Source organism: Chinchilla lanigera, unplaced genomic scaffold (assembly GCF_000276665.1).
Source record: "Chinchilla lanigera isolate Chin_1 unplaced genomic scaffold, ChiLan1.0 scaffold00101, whole genome shotgun sequence".
Taxonomy (NCBI): domain Eukaryota; kingdom Metazoa; phylum Chordata; class Mammalia; order Rodentia; family Chinchillidae; genus Chinchilla; species Chinchilla lanigera.
In genome coordinates, this window is record NW_004955502.1 from 1887079 (window position 1) to 1907483 (window position 20405).

Below are 20405 nucleotides of genomic sequence, written 5' to 3' on the forward strand. Positions count from 1 at the left end.
AATTTATGACCCTTCCAATCATAATTAAATTAACTCTAGAATCTTTGGTGTTTTTAATAATTATTGGTTACTTGATTTTCTTTTTCTCTTGGTGGCTTAGAAATTTCACATTATTTCATTTTATGTGTATACTTTCTTTAAATACTCACTGACCTTTTACAGAAAATAAAACCCAAACTGGGAACAATGACCAAAAGCTAAATCTGTCACAAAGGCCGTTAAAATTTTAAAGTCTTCAGTGAAGACAGTTTGTAACAGAGGCAGGATGACATTTCATGTCATTTAACTTCTAAGTGATTTTCTTCTGGAAGCTAGAGAAACTTCGTAGCAACACAAAACATCTTTATTTCTCTTTAATTGAAAGAAAAAATGTCAATTTACAGTTGCTAATATTAGAGGTAGATTGGTGTTAAGGAATTTCCAACATTTCATCATTTTGACCTACAAAACTGGCAGTTCCTTATGGTTCAATTTAACTTTTTAAATAGATAAATTCAAATTCAATTACCAATTGAAAAAAACACCTATCTATGATATAATTAATATTTTGTAAACTTTTGTTTTCCATAATATGTAATGAAAGAGATTTCTAAACTATTTTGTGTGAGGGTTAATTTTTCTTTTTTAAATTTATCTTTTACTTAACATAAATGTGCACATATTTATGGGGTACTGTGTGGTGTTGTCTTATGTGTAGATGCTTTGTAATATTCAAATCTGGGTAAATATATCTGTCTCCCCAAGCATTTATTATTTCTTTGTGATAAAAGCATGTAAAACTCTTTCTTCTAGCTTTTGAAAAAATATAGTGTATTATCAATATCTGCAGTCACCCTACTGTGCAGTAGCACCCCAGAAATTCTCTCTCCTGTCTGTTAACTCATTAACCATCCTTCCTTCCTCCTTTTTCTGACCTAGAAGAAATCTTAAAACCCCTTACTTCTGTTCAAACCCTTTGCTCCTATAGTACTCATTTGAAAAACTCTGTATCTAGAAGCTGTTTAATACACTGGCTCTGCTCCCATTCTTGTTAGCTTTTAGATAGTGTGTCTATGGGCTATTAATATATACAAGAATAGAGCCAGAAATTTTTACAGGTCAGTGTTACAATAAACAAACAAGAGCATTTGGCATGGAGATTATACAAAGCCTTTCAAGAGGTAATGTCTTTTGATACACTGGAGACTGATGGTTTTGTAGAATGAGTCCTTCTTGTACATAATATGATTGTATTTACTGCACTTGATGTTTGCACTTTCATTTCCTAGGGGGGAAGTGGGGCTTGTAACATTATTCTTGCAGAGGATGGTGGGGATTAAGCTTTTTCCTCAGTAGACGCTGCACAGGATGGTGGTTACTTCAACTGTAACCTACATATTGCTGCTGCTAAAACTAGTATATCAAGTTTAGCTATTAAAGTTTCAAATTCTGTTACCTAATTGCCTAAAACCAACTCTGAACAGTGTCAAGGTTTGCTCCTGCTATTCTAACTGCCTGCCAGGATAACCCTTAAGACTCTGTAAGAAACTACTGTCAGCCAAAGCCTTCACAAATTTCTGGACAGAATTTAAAGAGTTTGGTGAAAAAAGTATAAGGCAGATTAAGAATAATATTAAATCAAGAAAACCAAGAAGAAAAGATAAAGTCAATGGAGTTTATTCCCAAAAGACCAGGTCAAATAAATTCTACAAAAGGCAAATCTTTTGTCATTCTACTGCATGGGGCCTTTCAGTTGAACCCTTTCTTATAGTGTTCAAGGAAGCACTTCAGATTGTTGATTTCATTAGCCTGGCCCCTTACTGCTTCTTAATTCATAGATCACATTGTTGTTTTGTATTGTTATTGCGGGCCATGATGCTATTCATTCATACATGCTATACCTTGCTTAAACATTTTACCTGCTTTTCTACCTGGAAAATATTGAGTTATCTTCAAGTGCTTGTCTCAAGCAAAAGCTCCGCTAGAAATTCTCTGTGAAATTCTCAGATATAGTCCTTCTTCTCTTGTGCTCCCTTGGCACCAATGGTATACTCTGCTGGGGCACATTCCACCGCTCTTTCAGTTTGTACATTGTTGATTTTCTCACAGACCAGGGGCAGCAGTGTGCTACAGTCTGCTCACATTGCCCCCCACTTGCCTTGGAAAATTTTCAGAATTTCATGACGTAGATGCCCATGTGCCACAGATAGCAAATGCTAACAGCTAGGGTTTGACTCTGGGTTTCATTCATTATCTCAATTTCAGAAAGCTCTGGAGAAAATGTTATCCACAAAGATTTAATTTTAAAAAGTGTGTTTTGTCTATAGACTGTGAATAGAACACATTGAGGAAATATCCTTCCAAGTTGTGACAACCATTTCTTAATTCAAAGCAAAAGTTGCTCGCATCGCTAACAAACAAGTAAAGTTCTGACATATATATTTGAAATTTCTCTTTCATTTTAGCTGTCAACATAATTTCAGGCCATATATGTTCATCAATAACATGGGAATTGTCTTTGCTGAATTAGATAGTAATCATGTATTCCTCTGTGTTATGATTTACTGTTACATGTTATTATAAAAACTTACAATTGGTTTTGCAAGAACACGTCAAACTGAAATTACATGTGGATAGGCTTTAGAATAAATTCTGTGTTTTATGTATTTGTGTGTATAATTTATTTGTGTGTATACACATGTAATTCTTTAGAGCAGTAATTCTTAAGTATTTGCCAAAAGGATACTGGTTAAGAACATCATAAACAGGATTCATGTCTTAATCTTTTTTATATATAATGCATACTTTAATAATAGGTAACTTTGTGGTTAATGTAAAGTCTGATGAATTACTATTATTTAAAGCTTCTGTATAAAGCCAGTATTACACAGATTTTTCCCCTTGAGTTCCAAGTGCACAATCCCTTCATTTTGACAACTGAAGTTAGCGTAGGAATTGTAGTCCAAGAATGAGTATTTAAGTCAAAACAACCTTCTTAACATGAAAAATCAGTAGGCATATTAAAGAAGAGAAATATATCTTCTAAAGTAGATATGAAAAACACCAGCTTTGTACACCTGTGTGCTTATAGTAATATGTATCTGTTCTGTGTGCTGCTTGGTGCAGTACTCAGGTTTATAAAGAGATCTATAAGTTTTGGGAAATTATAAGGAATTTTCTTCTTTCATTATGCTCAGGCCTCAATTTAGGCCTATAGTGTACAGTAAGTGAATTGTGGAGGACTTAGCAAAGATGCAGAAGATAGCCAAAAGGACCTTTTAAATTTAGTTCTAAGAACATAAAAGTAAAGAATTAATATAAATAGTAATAATAATATATTGTACAAATATAAAGAAATACTAAGAATAAGAGATATTCATGTTCCAGAAAAGAACAAATCATAAATCTTTGGGTATTTTTACTTGTGCTAGATGCTAAATCATTTGTCTATAGCCAGAAAAGTAAAGTTAAAGGTGCTAATTGATTGAGGAGGTTTTTCTTTTACTAGGACATCAGATGTACACTTTGTACTCCAGGGAGCTCTACATGGAGAGTCCTGATAATCTAAAACTACTTTAGACAGACAGTTTCAGCATCTAAAGCAGTCTTAATTTTTCATAGGAATATTTTAACACACCAGGATATAATATGAGTAATTTCTTCCAAGGAAAGAGCAGAAACAATGGAATGACAGTGGAAATAATGTCAGTTTTAGAATTTTTTCTTTCCTCTTTTGGTTTCTTACCTGAATACCCATATTCAGTTAGAATCTCTTGCAGATACTAACTGGCTTCCCAGAGAGTCCATCTGCTTTAGCGATTGATCGTAGAACTTCACCAGCACAATTCATAGTTCTATTTAAGAAAACCACAAAAATATGGTTTCCTAGATCTTTTTAGGTCTCAACAAAAAACTGTATTGTGTAAAACTTTCCATGTGATAGCTCTGCTCTCCTTGAATTCTCAAGAATTGCAAGGCTCTTTGAGAAGCCCCACATGCCCTGCTAACTCTGCGACTAACTTCCATTACTACTTCAGCACCCAAACTAGTTGTTCTGATATTCTGCTGGATCTGTGGTCGATGGCCACTACTTTTCTGTGTTTTTCCTTTTGCCTGTGGACTTTACCACCAGCATTACATCTTTAGGCTTAGAAAACCAAATGGATGTAAGGATATTTACATTTCCAAAACTGTTTGCAGCACTGCAACCTAATCACTCTATTTCTTTTCTGCAGATATAGACCTTTGTAAAATTTCTTCCATATGAATCTGCTAGATTTCCTGTTGTTATTGTTGTGTTTCTGCTGTTCACTGCCAAAGCTCTAGCTCCTAGAGCAGTACCTAGCCTGTAGTGAGTACTCAACAGATATTGCTAGCATGAATTAATGAACCTACACAAAATGAGGTCTTATCCCCCATTCCAATTCTTAAGAAGGAAGGAAGGTCTGTATATTGACATAATTTCGAGGTAGAAGAGAATTCTCTTGGCTTTCATTCTTCCTAAATTTGATTCTGCTTCTGCTGGTCCTCACGAGTTCCATTTGGTCTCTAAAGTATTCATAATGCTGTTCTCAAAGCCAGCTTCTTTGACCAAAATAGTAATAGTTATTGAGCAATGACTACAGTAGATGTGGTGTGGTGTGTTGGGGTGTTACGTGTGCGCCCGCACGCACGGTTTATGAGTACTATGTAGCTAAATTCTTATAATAAAATTATTAGATAGTTTGTATCATTCCCTGTTTTACAAATGAGGAAGCTGAGGTATGGAAAGATTGAAATCTTGCCTGAGGTTTCACATCTGGGAATCTTGTTGGATTCCCTAGTACTCAGAGGCAGGAGAACGAAGCCAGTGTTTGTGCCCTTCCTGGCTATATTTTAGACTCCGGCTATGCTCAGCCTTTTGTCCTGAATGCTTTTGTTTTCATTCTCCTTCAGAAAAGCCCCTGATTACTTCTTTCATGTTAGCACTAGGACAGCGATCTGATTTATACAATGAGGACTTACTCATGAATAATATTTAGGATGGGGGGTGCCATCCTTAACGTTATGAAGCTTTTTATTTTGTGACTGTGGTCTAAGCATACTTTACTCTTGGGTAGTATTGTGCATTTTTAACATTTACTTGCACCAAATATCTTTACAAATATTTGTGTTTGTAAATACTCCTCATTAAAGATGATTTTAAAAACGTCAAGTATTAGAAAACAAAAAATGAATTATATGCATGCATCCACATTTACTTTCTCTTTTATAGCAAGTGCAGTCATTTGGAGGCCATTGCATACTATGCTTTATAGAAGTGGGGCTTAATTTCTATTATACAGATTTTCTCTGTAGTACTTAAAATAGCACAAATATAAGTGACTGAATGTAAAACGTAAGAGTCTCCCTAAAGCAAATGATATATCTATCCCTTATAGAGATGGTACTGCTATATACTTGTCATTTGAAATATTTTTTTAGCGATAATTGATTTGAGTCAATCTATATCTACACTAGAAAAGAGTAGTCTTTGTGCTATCTTAATAATTAAGTCCATACTTACTGAATGTCTGCTCTACAGAATCCTCTATGCTAATCACCACAAGCCATTATAAATTGATTATGAGGGGCTGGGGATTTAGCTCAGCGGCAAAGTGCCTGCCTGGCAAGCACAAGGTCGTGAGTTCGGTTCCCGGTACCGGAGAAAAACCAAAAACCAAAAATAAAATAAAATAAATAAAATAAATAAATAAATAAATTGATTATGATATAATCTTTGCTTTTCAAGACCTTAAATTCTAACAAAAGAAAAATTCAGAAAAATAAATGCACTACATGCTTAGATATTTGAAGCATTGGTCAGAGGAAACAACAGGCTGTTAGGATTCTGAGCAGTAAAAGTCATCATATGCTTTGGAAGGAAAAGAAATGCTTCCTGAAGATAACATCATGAGAAAAAAAAAGATAGTATGCCGGAAAATGACCGTGAATGGTCAGTAGCATTTTAATAGATGGAAATGGGGGAAACAGAGAATTGAGGGTCCTCTGTGCCCTGAAAACATACCTACCCTCCCCTTGCCTCTTCCGGCTTCTTGCTGTGATATGCTGTGGTATATAAATAAAAATATAAAATAAAACAAAACAGAACAGGTTAAGATGTGCTTACCTTTTACTGCAAGCTACAGCTGATGAGGTCTAAATAAGAAGAGGAGGTGAGTGAAGCCACTTGGTAACCATGGGGGAAAACCAAGAGGCTGGATGCTTGAGTGGGTGCTTGCACCCCTGAGGCACTCACAGCAAGAATCAGCAGGCCCGTTTACTGACCCAGTGGATCCCCAGCATAGAGAGCTGCACTGCCCTGACTTGCAGCCCTGGGGAATTCCAGCTGGGTTGTTAAGGTGAGATGAGTGAACCAGGAGGCCGAGGATGGGACGCTTAAACTGTGTATCTGAAAATGCAGAAATCCTCTCCACGCTCTATTAGTTGATTCCCGTGTATGGAAACTGAAGTTAAATGTGTCATAGGATGATAGAAGATGATGTTATGGAATTCTTTCATTAAGTAAAATAAAAATAAAAGGATCACATAGAACAAAAAGATAAAATTAGTGTACCAATCCAGAAGACCCAAAGTCTTAGTAAGAGAACTCGGAAGGGAAAGAAAAACTGGAGAGACATTTCTCATACCTAAAGAACATAAACCTCTAGATGAAAAGAACTCCTTGAGTACCCAGCTAAGCCAGTGGGCAAAGGCGCCATCATGGTACTGTGGAATTCACAACACTACATGCACTGCCTATTACTCAGCCATAAAGAGTGAAATCTGACTGTATGCTGCAAGGTGAATGCAATGGGAGGACACTATGCTCAGTGAAATAAATCAGACACAGAAAGACCAGTACTCCGTGTTCTGTCGTATATGGAAGTGGTAGAAATGTAGAATGGGAGAGAGTAGCATCTGGGAAGATGTGGGTATGAGAACAGAGGATGGATTTAATTAGTGCATGCTGCATGCATGTGTGCAAATCTTATGCTGAGATTCATTAGCATGTGTAATCAGTGCTTGTTAATAAAAATAAAATGTAAAAGCAGTAGAACCACAAAAATTATGAGTATTTATAAAATAAAAAAGAAAAGAAGAAATAAAACAAATATGGGTTATGTACAAGTAACCAGCAACATGCAATGGTAAAAAACATTGCATCAAAGTTCACAAGTTTCTGAAGATAATTTTTGACCTTAAGAGTTTTTAATTAAAGAAAAAACATATTTATATAACATGACAACATATATATCAGTATATATTCTCAAGAGTTGGTAGATGAGTTTTCATTATTATACTATTACTCAAAAATCCCTGTACAATTGAAAAATTTCACTTCAAAATTTAAAAACCTACAGTGAATAAGAGAGTGAGTGTAAAGCTTAACAAGAGGAAGAGAGAAAATCAAAATATTTCTTTCTGAAATTCCTCTTAGTAGAGGTTACTGAAAGAAATGTTTCAGCAAGAATAGAGATCTGAGAAAAGATGACATTGGTAAAAGAGTGCAGTGTTAGACGCGGTCCTAGGCAAACTCACCTGCTTTCAGGCCTAGATGTCCATCAGCCAGGACCAGCCTGCAGTGGTGGATATTAGGGAGCCAGGGTCCATGTCACCCGGAGGGAAATGATAAGCTATCAGATGGCTTTGAGGATTTAGAAAATCACTTGTTTTATATGAATATTTGTGAAATAAAGACAACTAATTCTAAGTAAGTAGAAACCCAAGAACATAGTAAAATTAAGGACCATTAACTTTAGAAAAACTTAAATAGAAAGGAAAATTAAAGAACTACATTACATAATAATTTTGATTAAATTGTATTATATAATTTTTTAATAATAGTAATTATATATTATTAATAATAATGACATTGACTATATTTAACAAAAATATGATAAGAGTATATCAGGAAATAGGAATGTGAGCAAGACGGGGAGGAATCTATAACAGAACTGAATCTTAACCTCAATGGCTGACAATAGAAAAAAGCTGAAATTCACGTCAAGCAATGCAACTATACTACTTAATAACACAAAAATGCTAAATTAATAAATATAAAGACAGCTTGTTTGGGAAGAATACATGTTGTTACTATTTTTAAACAAAACCTTCAGTATTGTTTTAAATAGTGTGTAAATCTTGTATAAATTTTAAAAGTTATGAAGAATCTTTTATATGTTCTATTCTAAAGGTGATATTAAAATATTTACATTTTTAAAAATCAAAGTATTTAAAGATCAAATGGAGAAACTATCTCATACTGCAGGGCAAAAATATGACAAAGCAGAAATCATGAATTTAAAAATGGAAAAATAGAAGTCAAATTCATAAAATGTCATGTGTGCGTAATAGCATTGTGTAAAGGGCAAGTCAGGCAAGACAAAAGAAATAAATGGATTTGTAATATTTTAAAAACTTTCTTAAAGTGATAAAAAATTATTTTTCCAAATAAATTGATTTAAAAGTTTAGCCAATATAAATGGGGAAATTTATACATCTCAGTATTTTCTATTTCAATTTCTGGCATCAGACAAAAACAGATTTATAAGCCTTCAGATTGAAATGAATGTATAAAGTGGTAGGAATGTAAAAATACATTTTGGAAAGGAATGTATCAGCAAATATCTAAAAGAAAAGCCACAGGACTTTCCAGAACTAAAGAGAAATCAAGATGGATGGCAAGGTTTTAAAGTCAATGACCACAGAGGAAAAAGCGCTGAACCACACACCGAGTGATTGATAACTAGAGTATGTAATTGCTAGCTTGCTTTAGCACTCTGAGATGACAAATTAGCATTCATTTGGTTAGCATAACTCAGGTAATCAAACTCACCACATAATATTATTTTATTACTAAGATTGAAAATGATAATGCATCCAACAAAATAAGTAGTCTTTGTATCACTCCTTCCTGTTCTCTTTCCATTTATTTAGTTATTTATTTTATCAATAATGACTGCAGATTTTTTTTACTGAACATTGAGCACCATTTAAGGATCCTGTACTTTATGTTTTGTGTCTTAACTATGATTATGATTATGATTAGTAGGAACAACCTCCCTTTTAGTTGTAACAAACATATTAGCACCACCATTTCTTATCACGTAAGTTGCTCTATTTTGAATTTCTTCACTGATATCAGTAACAACTCTAAATAAATCTTAGAGCAGGTTTGATATGCTTTTAATTAATCAACATTAGTACTTGGCTCACATACTATTGTTCATGGTTATGTGGAATTATTAATCTAGTAAAATGTGATACATGCTCTCTAACCAAGCCTAAAAGCTAAGCCAAGGTCATACTGTAGAAAACCTCATTAACCAAAGTAGACCAGAGTTCATAAGACAAATTTTGTAATCCAAGTTTCTACTGTCTTCTGTCTCAGGGATATGATGATGGCTATGGAGAGGAGTATGACGAGCAGACCTATGAGGCTTATGACAGCAGCTATGCGCCACAAACACAAAGGTGAGGCACTGCCAGTCGAAAGCAGCCATCATAGGGGTGTCATTTCTTGAATCTGAATATGTTATCTTGTGCAAGAGCTTCAAGCAGTTGGCTCTCCTCTGTTATCTTTTTAAATTATTAAGTTGCTTACTAGACTATGTATGAGAAGCAAAGTATGAGAATCTTGCAAGTGCAAACAGTGAAATTATACTAATACGTTGTTTTGAGACTGATCATCATGACTAATCAACTCATTAAACAGGCTTATTTCTAGCTAAATACTCTAGTTTTTAGAGATTATTTTAGTAAACTTGTAATTAAGGTAGCAGTAAAATCAAGGAACTTGTTCAATGTGACTTCTAAAATGTAATTTTCATTTGAAAAACAAAAGATAGGGATATGTTATTGGTACTTGGAAAAGGGGCATATTCTTTCTTATTTAATGGTGGCGGAGTTATTGGAGGTAGGAAAAATTAAAAGGGAAAAGTAAGGGAGAAACTGGCTTTGCAGAGCAAGCCAGGGCCCAGGAAAAGAGATAAACAAAAATAAAAATAAAAGTGCACCCTGGGGACACACAGCAGGTTACCACGAAGAAAGCCACAAAAGCCAGGAGCAAATTCTTAAAATATCTTGCAAAGTAAAAAATTCCTTTCCTTTTGTCATGGATCTCTAATGATGGTTGAATATATTTAGATTTACCCCAAATTTGTGATACTTATGAATCTTTACTCCTTTAAAGTCACATTTTTGAGGTGCTATTTACAGTAAAACTTACCCATTTAGAGTGAGGTCGAATGCACTTGAAAAAAATGCAGACTTCAATATAACTGCTGAAAATATTAAGGTGTGCAGCATTTTCATCCACCCAAAAGGTTCTCATGGTCCTTTGATATCACGGGTTCCCCCAGCACAGCGCCCTGGAAATTATAATCTGTCTCTTGTCACTATACCTTTGCCCTTTCTAGACTGTCCTATAAGTAGAAGAAATACAATAGCCTGTTGCTTCTGATTTTTTACCATAATGCACTTGATATTTATGCATATTGTATCAATATGCTGTTCCTTTTCATTACTGCACAATGTTTCACTGTATGGATGTGTCACAGTCTTGTTTCATCATTCACCAACTGTAGGACACATAGGTTGTTCATGTGTTTTGGCAAGTATGAATAAAATTTGTATGAAACAAATTATATTTTAAAATTAATTTTATTATATACTTTTGATATACATAATGATCACATTCATCATAAGCAATTTGTGCCTGTACATATTACATCTTGATTCTTCTCATAGAAAATAGAGATGACCCATGTAATAGTTAAGTGCTCCTCTCCCTTATTCAGTAGACAGAAGTCTGTAGAACTAATCATTCAAAATCATTATGGCATGAATCATTCACTGACCAAGTTTGCGGTCACCGAATGGGACCTGAATACTAAGTCTCCTTTAAGGACTATTAAGTAATATTTGGATGAGGCAGATGGCTAAGAAAGTAACACTTTAAGGTCATTCTGACCCAAAGGAAGCTTGCTATGTGTATGCAGAGTTTAGATTTTCAGTGAGCTGAGGGATGGCACCGTGAAAACAGTGAGGGAGTTCCACTTCGAGAAAACACTGAGAACAATTATGGAAAAGATGAGCATGAACAGCCGCCTTTGAAGCCAAGTGTGACTTTCAATATCGCTATGGGAATGATCCTCCTCCACAATGAGTAATTGGTTAGTTTGTAGTTGGTTAACTGGAAGAGCCAGGACCAGCCAGGGGCTTCTGCTGTGAGTAATATTTTCATTGTTCCAGTTACTGGAACACAGCAGTTATTTAGGAGACAGGAATCTTTGACATCACATCACAAACACTAAACCGAGCATTTTGTGCAAATTGGCTACATATTTAGAAAATCTGTAATATTTTCAAATTGGAACGTCTGTAATGTTCTTGAATTGGTAGTAAACCATTGCACAGTAGTACATTAAGTGTGCAACCATACAGCAAAAATACTTATCTTTTAATTTTAATATATTTTAATACTTCTCTAACAATTTGAAGAGTTAATAGCAAACTCTTTGAATGTGTTATATAACTTCTTATAAATATTTATTTACTTCTTTTGAATAAATAAACATTTAGAGGGTAATCAACTGTTAGAAATTAGGACAGAAAAAGTTCCTTTTTTATCAGTTTCAGTCTAGTTTTTTTTCAAGTGGTGACTCTTCAGTTGAACTTTGAAGTATAAGATTTGAATTTATGGAGGAAAAACATTTCTAAAAAAATAAAATGAAACATGAGCATTCAATTTCTCCAGAATTTATAAAGCACTTGAACATTACTTTGGCAAAGAATATAAATATTATTTGATTTGTGCCAGTCCCAGTCAGAAGAAATGCTGGTTTAAAATCTTGAAGATGAAAGAAAAGAAAATGTGTGACTTAGCAGAACGGAGATGAAGGGAGTTCTTTTGTGTGCCTTTAACTGAGTAGTTAGCGCACGTGAGCGCAGATATGTGGATAGCAGGTGTGAGGCTGGAGACACTTAAGTGGCGTAATTCTATCATCCTCACCCGAGACGACAGAGGAAGTTCACCAGGTGACAACCCTACAAAGGTTCACCTGGAGTTCAGAAGCTTTAGCAACTTTAATTAATCCCTGTTGTTTTGTAAGACATCATTAGTTCTGGAAAATTTCAAATGGATCAGAAAAGGTACTTTACTGAAGATTACTCAGGAGGCAGCCTAACTGAATGACATATGAATGACTGCTAAAGAGGATAATCTAAGCAATCTCCAATCAGCCTTTTCTCTTGCTGTGTGACTATCAAAAGAAGAAGTAAAGAAATAGATTGATGAGTTTATTATGTGAGCTTCAAACTGTAGAACTTCTCTTGCTGTTTCCGGCGGTTTCACTCCCTTGAAGTCTTTGACGTACAACAAGTTCCATCCTGTGAGTAACACCTTTAATTGGAACAAATTCTGTCAAGTTCTCATACTCCATTTTTATGTATGTCTCAAAGATATTAACATTTTCAGAGATCAGCCTTCTGAAATCATGTAATTTTACAAGATTTTGAGAAAATTGCCTGATACCCAAATGTTAAGCAAGAATTGTTAGCAGATCATAGATTAAGGAAAATCTGTGATGGCCACTCCTCCTGACAGCGCATTCTGCTATGAACCCATCCATAGGTGGGTTCAACGATGAGTAGAGCAACTCCATGATCCAGTGGCCTTTCGATCACTTCAGATCTGACAAATGAGTGTTTTGGAAGACAAGTTAGATCTAAACCATCACAGCCATTTTGGGAAAATATAGTCTTGCAACAGTTTCCCAGTACAATATCCTGATTTTTAGATGCTGGCAATTGATTTAAAGAAATTAAACACTTAAACAAAACATGGCTGTAGGTAGTCATGGCCACTGTTGTCTATGTTCTGCTTTACAAAATAATCAGAATAGAGAAGTCAGTGTATAGAAACTTCTTCCAAAGCCATAGTCTTAAGGAATCCTTCCAAATGGCTATTTAAGGACAGTACATGATTTGGGAAGATGCCCTATCAATGGCCCAGGAGTCTATTTGTAAATAATTAAGGGACAAGACAAATAAATGCATAGCATGCAATAAGTTCTATGCTAAAAGGACTACTAGAAGATATGAGAGAATGTGGGCAGCCATCTAAGCAGAAAAGGTAGAGCCAGACAGAATCAGAAGGCTTTCAGGAGGAGCCAAGGACAACCTTATATCTCACTCCTAGGTGCAACTTAGTCAGACAAGGGCATTATAATGTGACGATATAAAGGAATAACAACATGATTCATCATTAAGGAACTATATGTTCTTCAGATTGATCAGATGATAAGATATTTAAGAGTGCTAGAGTATTTAGTTGAAGTAATAAAGAAAACAAGGAAGTCTTGATATGGTTCTCAGGAACAGGAGTAGTATTTGGGTAGAATTTCATCAAACATACAAGTTGTTGAAACCAAATTTATTTCTAGATGAAATTATGAGTTTTTCCATTGTTGTTGTTTAGCCAGTAGTTTGTAGTCGGAGCTCAACAGCTTCTCCATCTCTTTGTCTTTCATTTCTTTCTTGAATAATTTGTCTATGCTTTTGTTGCCTTCTTTGATATCTTAGTCAATTTGCATGTAAAAATATTAAAAACCAAACAGGAAACAACTTCCAGGTCTCGCTATTTTGCACCTGCCTCCTGAGAATAAGAAAAGCAAAAGATTTTTCTCCTGACACCACAGTCAGGATGCAAAAGACGAGCACTGAAATCTTAGAGCTGAAAAAACAAAAACAAGATCCTGAGAGGACCTCAGAAGGAAATAGAATTTTCCTGGGATAAATATCGGATACAGTTAAAAAAAAAAAAACCACAGATGATATTCATTTTCCATAGTTAAAATTCCCTTATAACATCCTTACCATCTTTTGCTCTCACATGAAATTAATGCTTATTAAGGGTTTGCCAGTGCTGGAAATAGGACTGTGAACAAAGGCAGTACATTAAATCACAGGTTTTCAACCCTGTCTTTGCAGTATTGTAGATCAGATGTCTCATATCCAAAATTGTTTGTATTTTAGAAAGCTGGTTCAACATATAGTCTATATTCTACATTGCCTCTGGTGTCATCTGGATCCAAAATACATATTAATATTATTGTATTCAAATGTACAAATAATTATTCCAGGTCCAATGTAAATGAATACAAATAGCTTCTTACCCATTTAAATTGGAATTTTGTTGCCAGATTATATCAGAAACACAATTTAAGAAAAAATATTTGGTTTCAGAGCTTTTGGATTGGAAATAAAGTAGTTGTAGCTTGCGTTATATAATACTCAATAATATTAAATTATAGGAGATGTATGAAAGTTGAAAAATAAAATTCTAAAAGGTTGGGTAAGGAACACTTGATTGTTTCCCAAAGTAGTAAGTTTCTCACAATGTAAGGGCAATAAAACCATAGTACTGAGCACTTATTATGTGCCAGATACTTATATTAGGTACTCTGTAGACATTATACATGAGGTAGGTAGTTTTATGTTCATGTTACAAATAAGGAAACTAGGACTTTGAATGTTTACCATGGCAGGAACTTCATAGTTTAATAAATAATAGCTCCAAGCTTTGAAGTGATTTCCGTCCAATTCCAAAAACTGGGCCTTTTGTACTAATATCATATTACTTCCTAGACACTTTACTCCATGTTTAAGCCTATTTCCTAAGCTTACTAGGAAAATCTTAACCTGATGTAACAGGTACTCCCTGAGGGTGGATCTCTATTTACTTGCATTGGTCTCTAACCTGACTCATGAAGCGACAGGCGCAGAAGTATAGCTTTTGTTTCGTTCCACCAATCTGCCTTTCTTAATGAAGATCATGTCCCTTTGTCAATCTCTAATCCAAATGGGGTATTGGTTGGAGTTCCTCTCCTCTCCTTTTGCAATGGGTTATGTAGTTTTTTTGTCCTTCTACAAATGGGGCCGAATATTTCTCTGACTCCTCACTACCGCGCATCTTCTGACTAACACAATAATGCCACTTCTGCACCTGAGCCTTAGGAGGTTTGTGCATCTCCCACTTCCCTTGCCTTTGCTGTGAGAAGAGCTTCCCTAGTGGCTGCCACCTCTGGTGTAGACTGCAGTAGTGTGCAGGGGTCCAAACTCAGGCAAAGTGGAGCCCCGGTCCATTGATAGCTTGGAACAGAACTCTGACCCAGCAATCAGCCTAGATCAACCAACCTCAACCACTCCCAAAATAATGAGCATTAGTAACTGTATTTTTGTATGATGTTGATAGTCTACAATTGCTTGTTATTCAGTGTTATTGTACCAGAAGCAAAGTAGACTATGGTGGATGCTCACAGAGACATAGTTTTCTTCAACTTTTCTTGATTTATCATTCCTCTAGTTTTATCAAGTAACCAGTTTTCTCTTCTAAGACATTTCCAGTGGTCCAGGTGTTCATTTGAAAGTTTGGCACAGTGATCTTGAGATCTGTCACAGGAGCTGAGAGCACACAAAAAAATGCCACTGTTATGTTCTCAGCTTATTTCCAAAGTTGTCAACATGCTGTACTATGCCTGTGTGATTTTAAGCGTCCATTTCACATTACTGGGTATACTGAACTTCTTTTCAAGTGAACACCAGGTTCTTCCTAAAGAATGGCTTTCAAGTCAGTTCTAACACCAACCTGCATCTTTCCAGTTTATTTTTTTATCCTAAACACAGAAATAAACATTTATCTCTATGACATTTTGCCTTGCTGCTTAGGCCTGTCATGGTTGGTTTTGAGCTTCTTTGTTGAATGGTAGTTATTAAAATGAGCATACCAGTTATACTTCTTAGCACATCTTATATTTATCTGTTTTACTCAAATTCCTTTTCATGAAATTTTTGGGAAAACATTACCAAGGATAAGTGTTAGCAGCAGCCTCTAAATTGACACTGGCCACAAATAAATATTCCATGAGAATATTTGTAGCGATAGCTCTGAATCTATATGGTTGTACGATTAGGTGGCTTAAAAATTATTCACATAGAAATTATGTAGTTTTTCAAAACTACTCATGTAGTCATTCAACAAGCTTTTACTCAGTGTCACCATTCTGGACTTATGGAAAGAAACAAACAAAAAATAAAGCCAGACTTCTATGTATTCAGAAATGCTGCAAATGAACTTACAAATTTCTGCTCCCTGATGAAGCCAGCTGAATCAGAATCTAAAGCATGAAGTTTAGGATTCTGCATTTTAGCAGTGCCCTTGTGATGCTTATTAGATGTTGTGAACCGTTGTGTCAGAGGAAGAGATTAAAAAAACAAAAAAAAAACAGCTCTGAGACAATGACAGTTTTCTGTCTGAAGATATGAGCAAAATTCTGCAGAAAACAAATAGAAAGAGGTAATGCCTTGTCTGGAGATTGGAAATACCAGTGAGAGACTGACCACTGGTCTAGAATCTAGGCAGACCTTATATACTTGCCAGGTGAACAAACAGAGGAAATAGCATATAAATGGAGATCACGATGCCCCAGGGCTCAGGGCCTTGGGAAGGCATAGAGCCATATGTATGAACAAGGGATAAGGCCAGAGGCTGAAGAGGTATTAGAACGTAACAAAGGGACTTGTACTCTGGACTAAGGTACCATCACCCACAGCCTCAGAACCAGAGAAAGACCAAGTGAAAATGCATGAGTATATTTCAGTTCAAAGCATGCCACGATGGTGGTGCAAGATGGCAAGCAATTTGAGAACTGATTTCCACTCTGTTTGCAGTAATTTAGCATTACTAATGTGTAGCAGTATGCAGGCTTCATAATGCATTCACACATGAACAGTCAGAACCTTACCTTACTTCAATCACATGCCTGGAGTTTCTGGATGCAGGTGGTCATGTTTCCTCGCAACAAAACAAGTTTTGTCAAAGCAAGATCATTGTTATCAATGCACATACTGTTTTCCTGGAGTTTGTTACACTTACTTAAATTCTCAAGCCTGGTGTGTAAAAAGAAAATGCTTCCATAAGTAACAACTGATTTTAGAAAATTACACAGCATAGCTGAGATCCCATCTGTGATTTGAATGGAAATATAAGTCATTAGGAACACATGGTCATAGTGTAACTTGCATCAATGCATCCAGCCTCAGAGTCACCTGGATTATGGTATTTAATTATAAGTCATACCAATGTTTACAGCATCAGAATCCTACTTATGAATTATGACTCAGCCAAAGGAATATGTATGAACCGTTAAAATTGTATCCATTTCAAACCAGGGTTCAATAGTTTCTGTGTATTTGTACTAAAGGCATGTGACAGTTCATTTAATAATGTCACGTACCACTGAGCCTAATTAATCAGTTGATGGTCTATTTATACTATACAGTTTCTGCAATCCAGTGATAATTGTATACAATAAAACAGAAGATAAAGTTTTTGTTACAAAATTGCTCACCCATTTCAGATATGAAATCAAGGACCAAAATAAGTGAAAACTACAATGTAAATTGAAAATAAATGATTAAATAGTGTTGATAATAGTAGATGACTTGCAGAAATGCATGCACTGTGTTAAATTCAGAAAACAAAGGCACAGAGAAATGTAATTTTCTCTCATTTGGGGCATGAGGTGGTGCTCTCAAAATATCAATTTCTATAAAGGGAATCATTGCAAAGCTGAATTCTATGCCGGATGCTTTATATAGATCATCTATCTTGATCTTTAATCTATGAGCAGAACAAATATGTCACTTCCCTCATGAATAATCAGCCCATATTTCATCCTGTGCACATTAAATATCATCAGCTGAAACTTAGGAAGGCATGTACAGTTATTGAATGTCTCAAAATACTTCAAGATGAAATCTTTCTCAGCACTGTAACCTTTATGAAGATGAAAAAGAGGAGCTTTATGTTTATGCCTTCATTAATTGGAGAATCACCTATTATTAGTAGTTCCTGAGTCCCTGATATGTACCAGGCACTTATCGTGGAGCTATCAGGCTACCTCACTAATATTTGAGGTAGATAAAATTATTACCTATATTAAAGGTGATGTTGGAGTTCAGAGAGATGAAGTGGTTTGCCCAAGATGACAGACTCATAAAAACAGAAAGTAGCAGCTCTCACTTATAAGTTTAAATATCTTTCTTTCAGCACTGTGCATATCAATTTAAAAAAAGTACTGACTTTCCAACAAGTGAGTCAGACAACCAAGGCCTTCCTCTGCTCCCCTTTGAGTCTGGAATTCTCATAATCACAGTTTTTTCTCACTTTTGAGTGAGAAGTTTATGTCATCTACTATTTCCAGACAAACTAGACAGAGAAACAGTCATTTCTCTACAATTAACTATTGAATAGTAGATTCGATAGTTGATTGTGTTATCTATCTACCTGGCTACATATCTATGTATGTTTCATATAGTTTATTAGTTAATTTTGAAAGAAACAAAATTGTCTTCTATTTATTTACACACTGATGCTCTGTACCATAATGGTTTCTGCATAACATTAGCCAAATGAAAGGAATAAATAAATAAAACCATACAAAACTTTCAAAAATATTTTAAAACTGTTATGGTTTGTCTGTGTGTCCCCCCAAAGCCTCATGCGGCCATGGGGCAGGCTTTTAGAGTTGATTGATTGTGGGTGTGAGAGCTGCACCCGCCCTGGGGTGGATAGTTTGCGTATGTAAGGGAGAGGAAAAGAGTGCTTGAGGCCATTCCTCCCCCATTCCTCGCTGGTGTGTGTGCTTGTTGCTTTTGCTGTGCTGTGTTCTGTTGCCATGAGCTGTAGCTCTCTGCCATGTGCCACTCTGCCTTATAATCTGCCAAGTACAGACTGAAACCTCCGCGAACTGTAAGCGAAATAAACCTTTCCTTCCTCAATTTTGGGCGTCAGGTATTTTGTCCCAGCAGTGAGAAAAAAGTAACCAAGACAAAAACCATTTATGAAATCTTAATGCAATTTTCAAGAATACTTTAGAAATGTAAAATCTGAAACTTTTTCTTGTTAGCACTTTATGAAAATTGCTGCTATTTGAGCATGGAGAAAGATACTTGCATTTGGCAAAGAGGTGATCCACTTGATTCAGTATTTTGAACACATAAAATGATCGACATTTTGCCATTTAAATAAAAACATTTGAGTTTGATTTCTTTAACACCTATTTTAATTATCTCTCACTTGAAACTTGTTAACACTATACATATATTTGGTATGTATTATTTTCATAGTGTTTTTATTTTTAACAGCAAATGTAATGATAGGCAATTCTCATCAAATCATATTATCATATATGCAAATGATTATTTCTACTATCAGGAAGGATAAATTCTACATTTTACTTCTATGATTGTGCTCAGAATAAAAGCTAATTTCTAAATTGAAAATTTCTTGAATGAAAAAGAAATGTATAAAAATATGTACACCATATGATGACTCAATAATTTGGGCTGTATGTTTTTATATTTAAGTCTCACATTTATTCCAATGAATATGTATCTATAATTTTAAATAGAAGGAAATGAGATTGTTGACAAAATTTAAACTGTATGTATTATATACATACAGTAAAACCTTGATTTGTGACATAATTTTTTTTGGAAACATGCTTGTAATCCAAAGCACTTGTGTAGCAAAGCAAATTTCCCCATAAGAATAATGGAAACTCAAATGATTTGTTCTACAATCTGAAAATATTTACGTAAAATTATTACAATATTGTAATATAATACAAAATAATAAAGAAAATACAAAATATAAAGAAAAATAATCAAATTAACCTGCACTTACATGTAAAATGTTCAGGGCTGGTGTGAGGCAGGTGAGCAAGGAGGGTTATTGTGTACGAGGACTTTCACTATCACTCATGGAATCACTGTTACCTATTGGCTCAATAGAATCTTTTTTCTTTTCGTGCACTACAAGGAACCTACCCAATGACACTTGCTTTTGCCTTCTTTAAGGATTTCATCAAAATGTGACATTGCACTGTGGTTGAAGAGATTCATCATTTGCACTGCTACAGCCTTATTAGGGTGCTTTTCTACAAAATTTTGCCCTGTTTCCCACATTTTACACATCTCCCTGATCTTTTGAAGCGAGGGATTCCTCTGCCTTTTTCTCCTCCTCTGCAGATGAGATCTCCTCCATAGCCTCATGGTGTTGGGACATGATCACCCAAATCCCACACGTTGGATGGGGGAGGCAAGAGTGAGAGAGAGAGAGGGAGGGGAGAAGAACCATTGGCTCACTTGTGATCATCTGATGGTCACCATCACATAGTACTTGTATTATAGACATTGCTCATTTATCAAGTTAAAATTTATTAAGTTACTCAGGTCAAGGATTTACTGATATATATATATATATATTACACTGTATGTACACTGTAATGTATATACACAGTGTAATATATATAATGGGTTCACTCCTAAAGAGCAGTTAC

At 35.1% G+C, this 20405-nt stretch overlaps 1 protein-coding gene across 1 annotated transcript in view; it reads left to right on the plus strand.

Moving 5' to 3' along the window:
• Khdrbs2 (KH domain containing, RNA binding, signal transduction associated 2) overlaps positions 1-20405 on the plus strand; it is a 457500-nt gene that overhangs the window by 400280 nt on the left and 36815 nt on the right. Inside the window, exon 7 of the mRNA XM_005406879.2 lies at positions 9392-9474. Within this exon, the coding sequence (XP_005406936.2) occupies positions 9392-9474 (83 nt within the window). The remainder of the gene's footprint in view (positions 1-9391; positions 9475-20405) is intronic.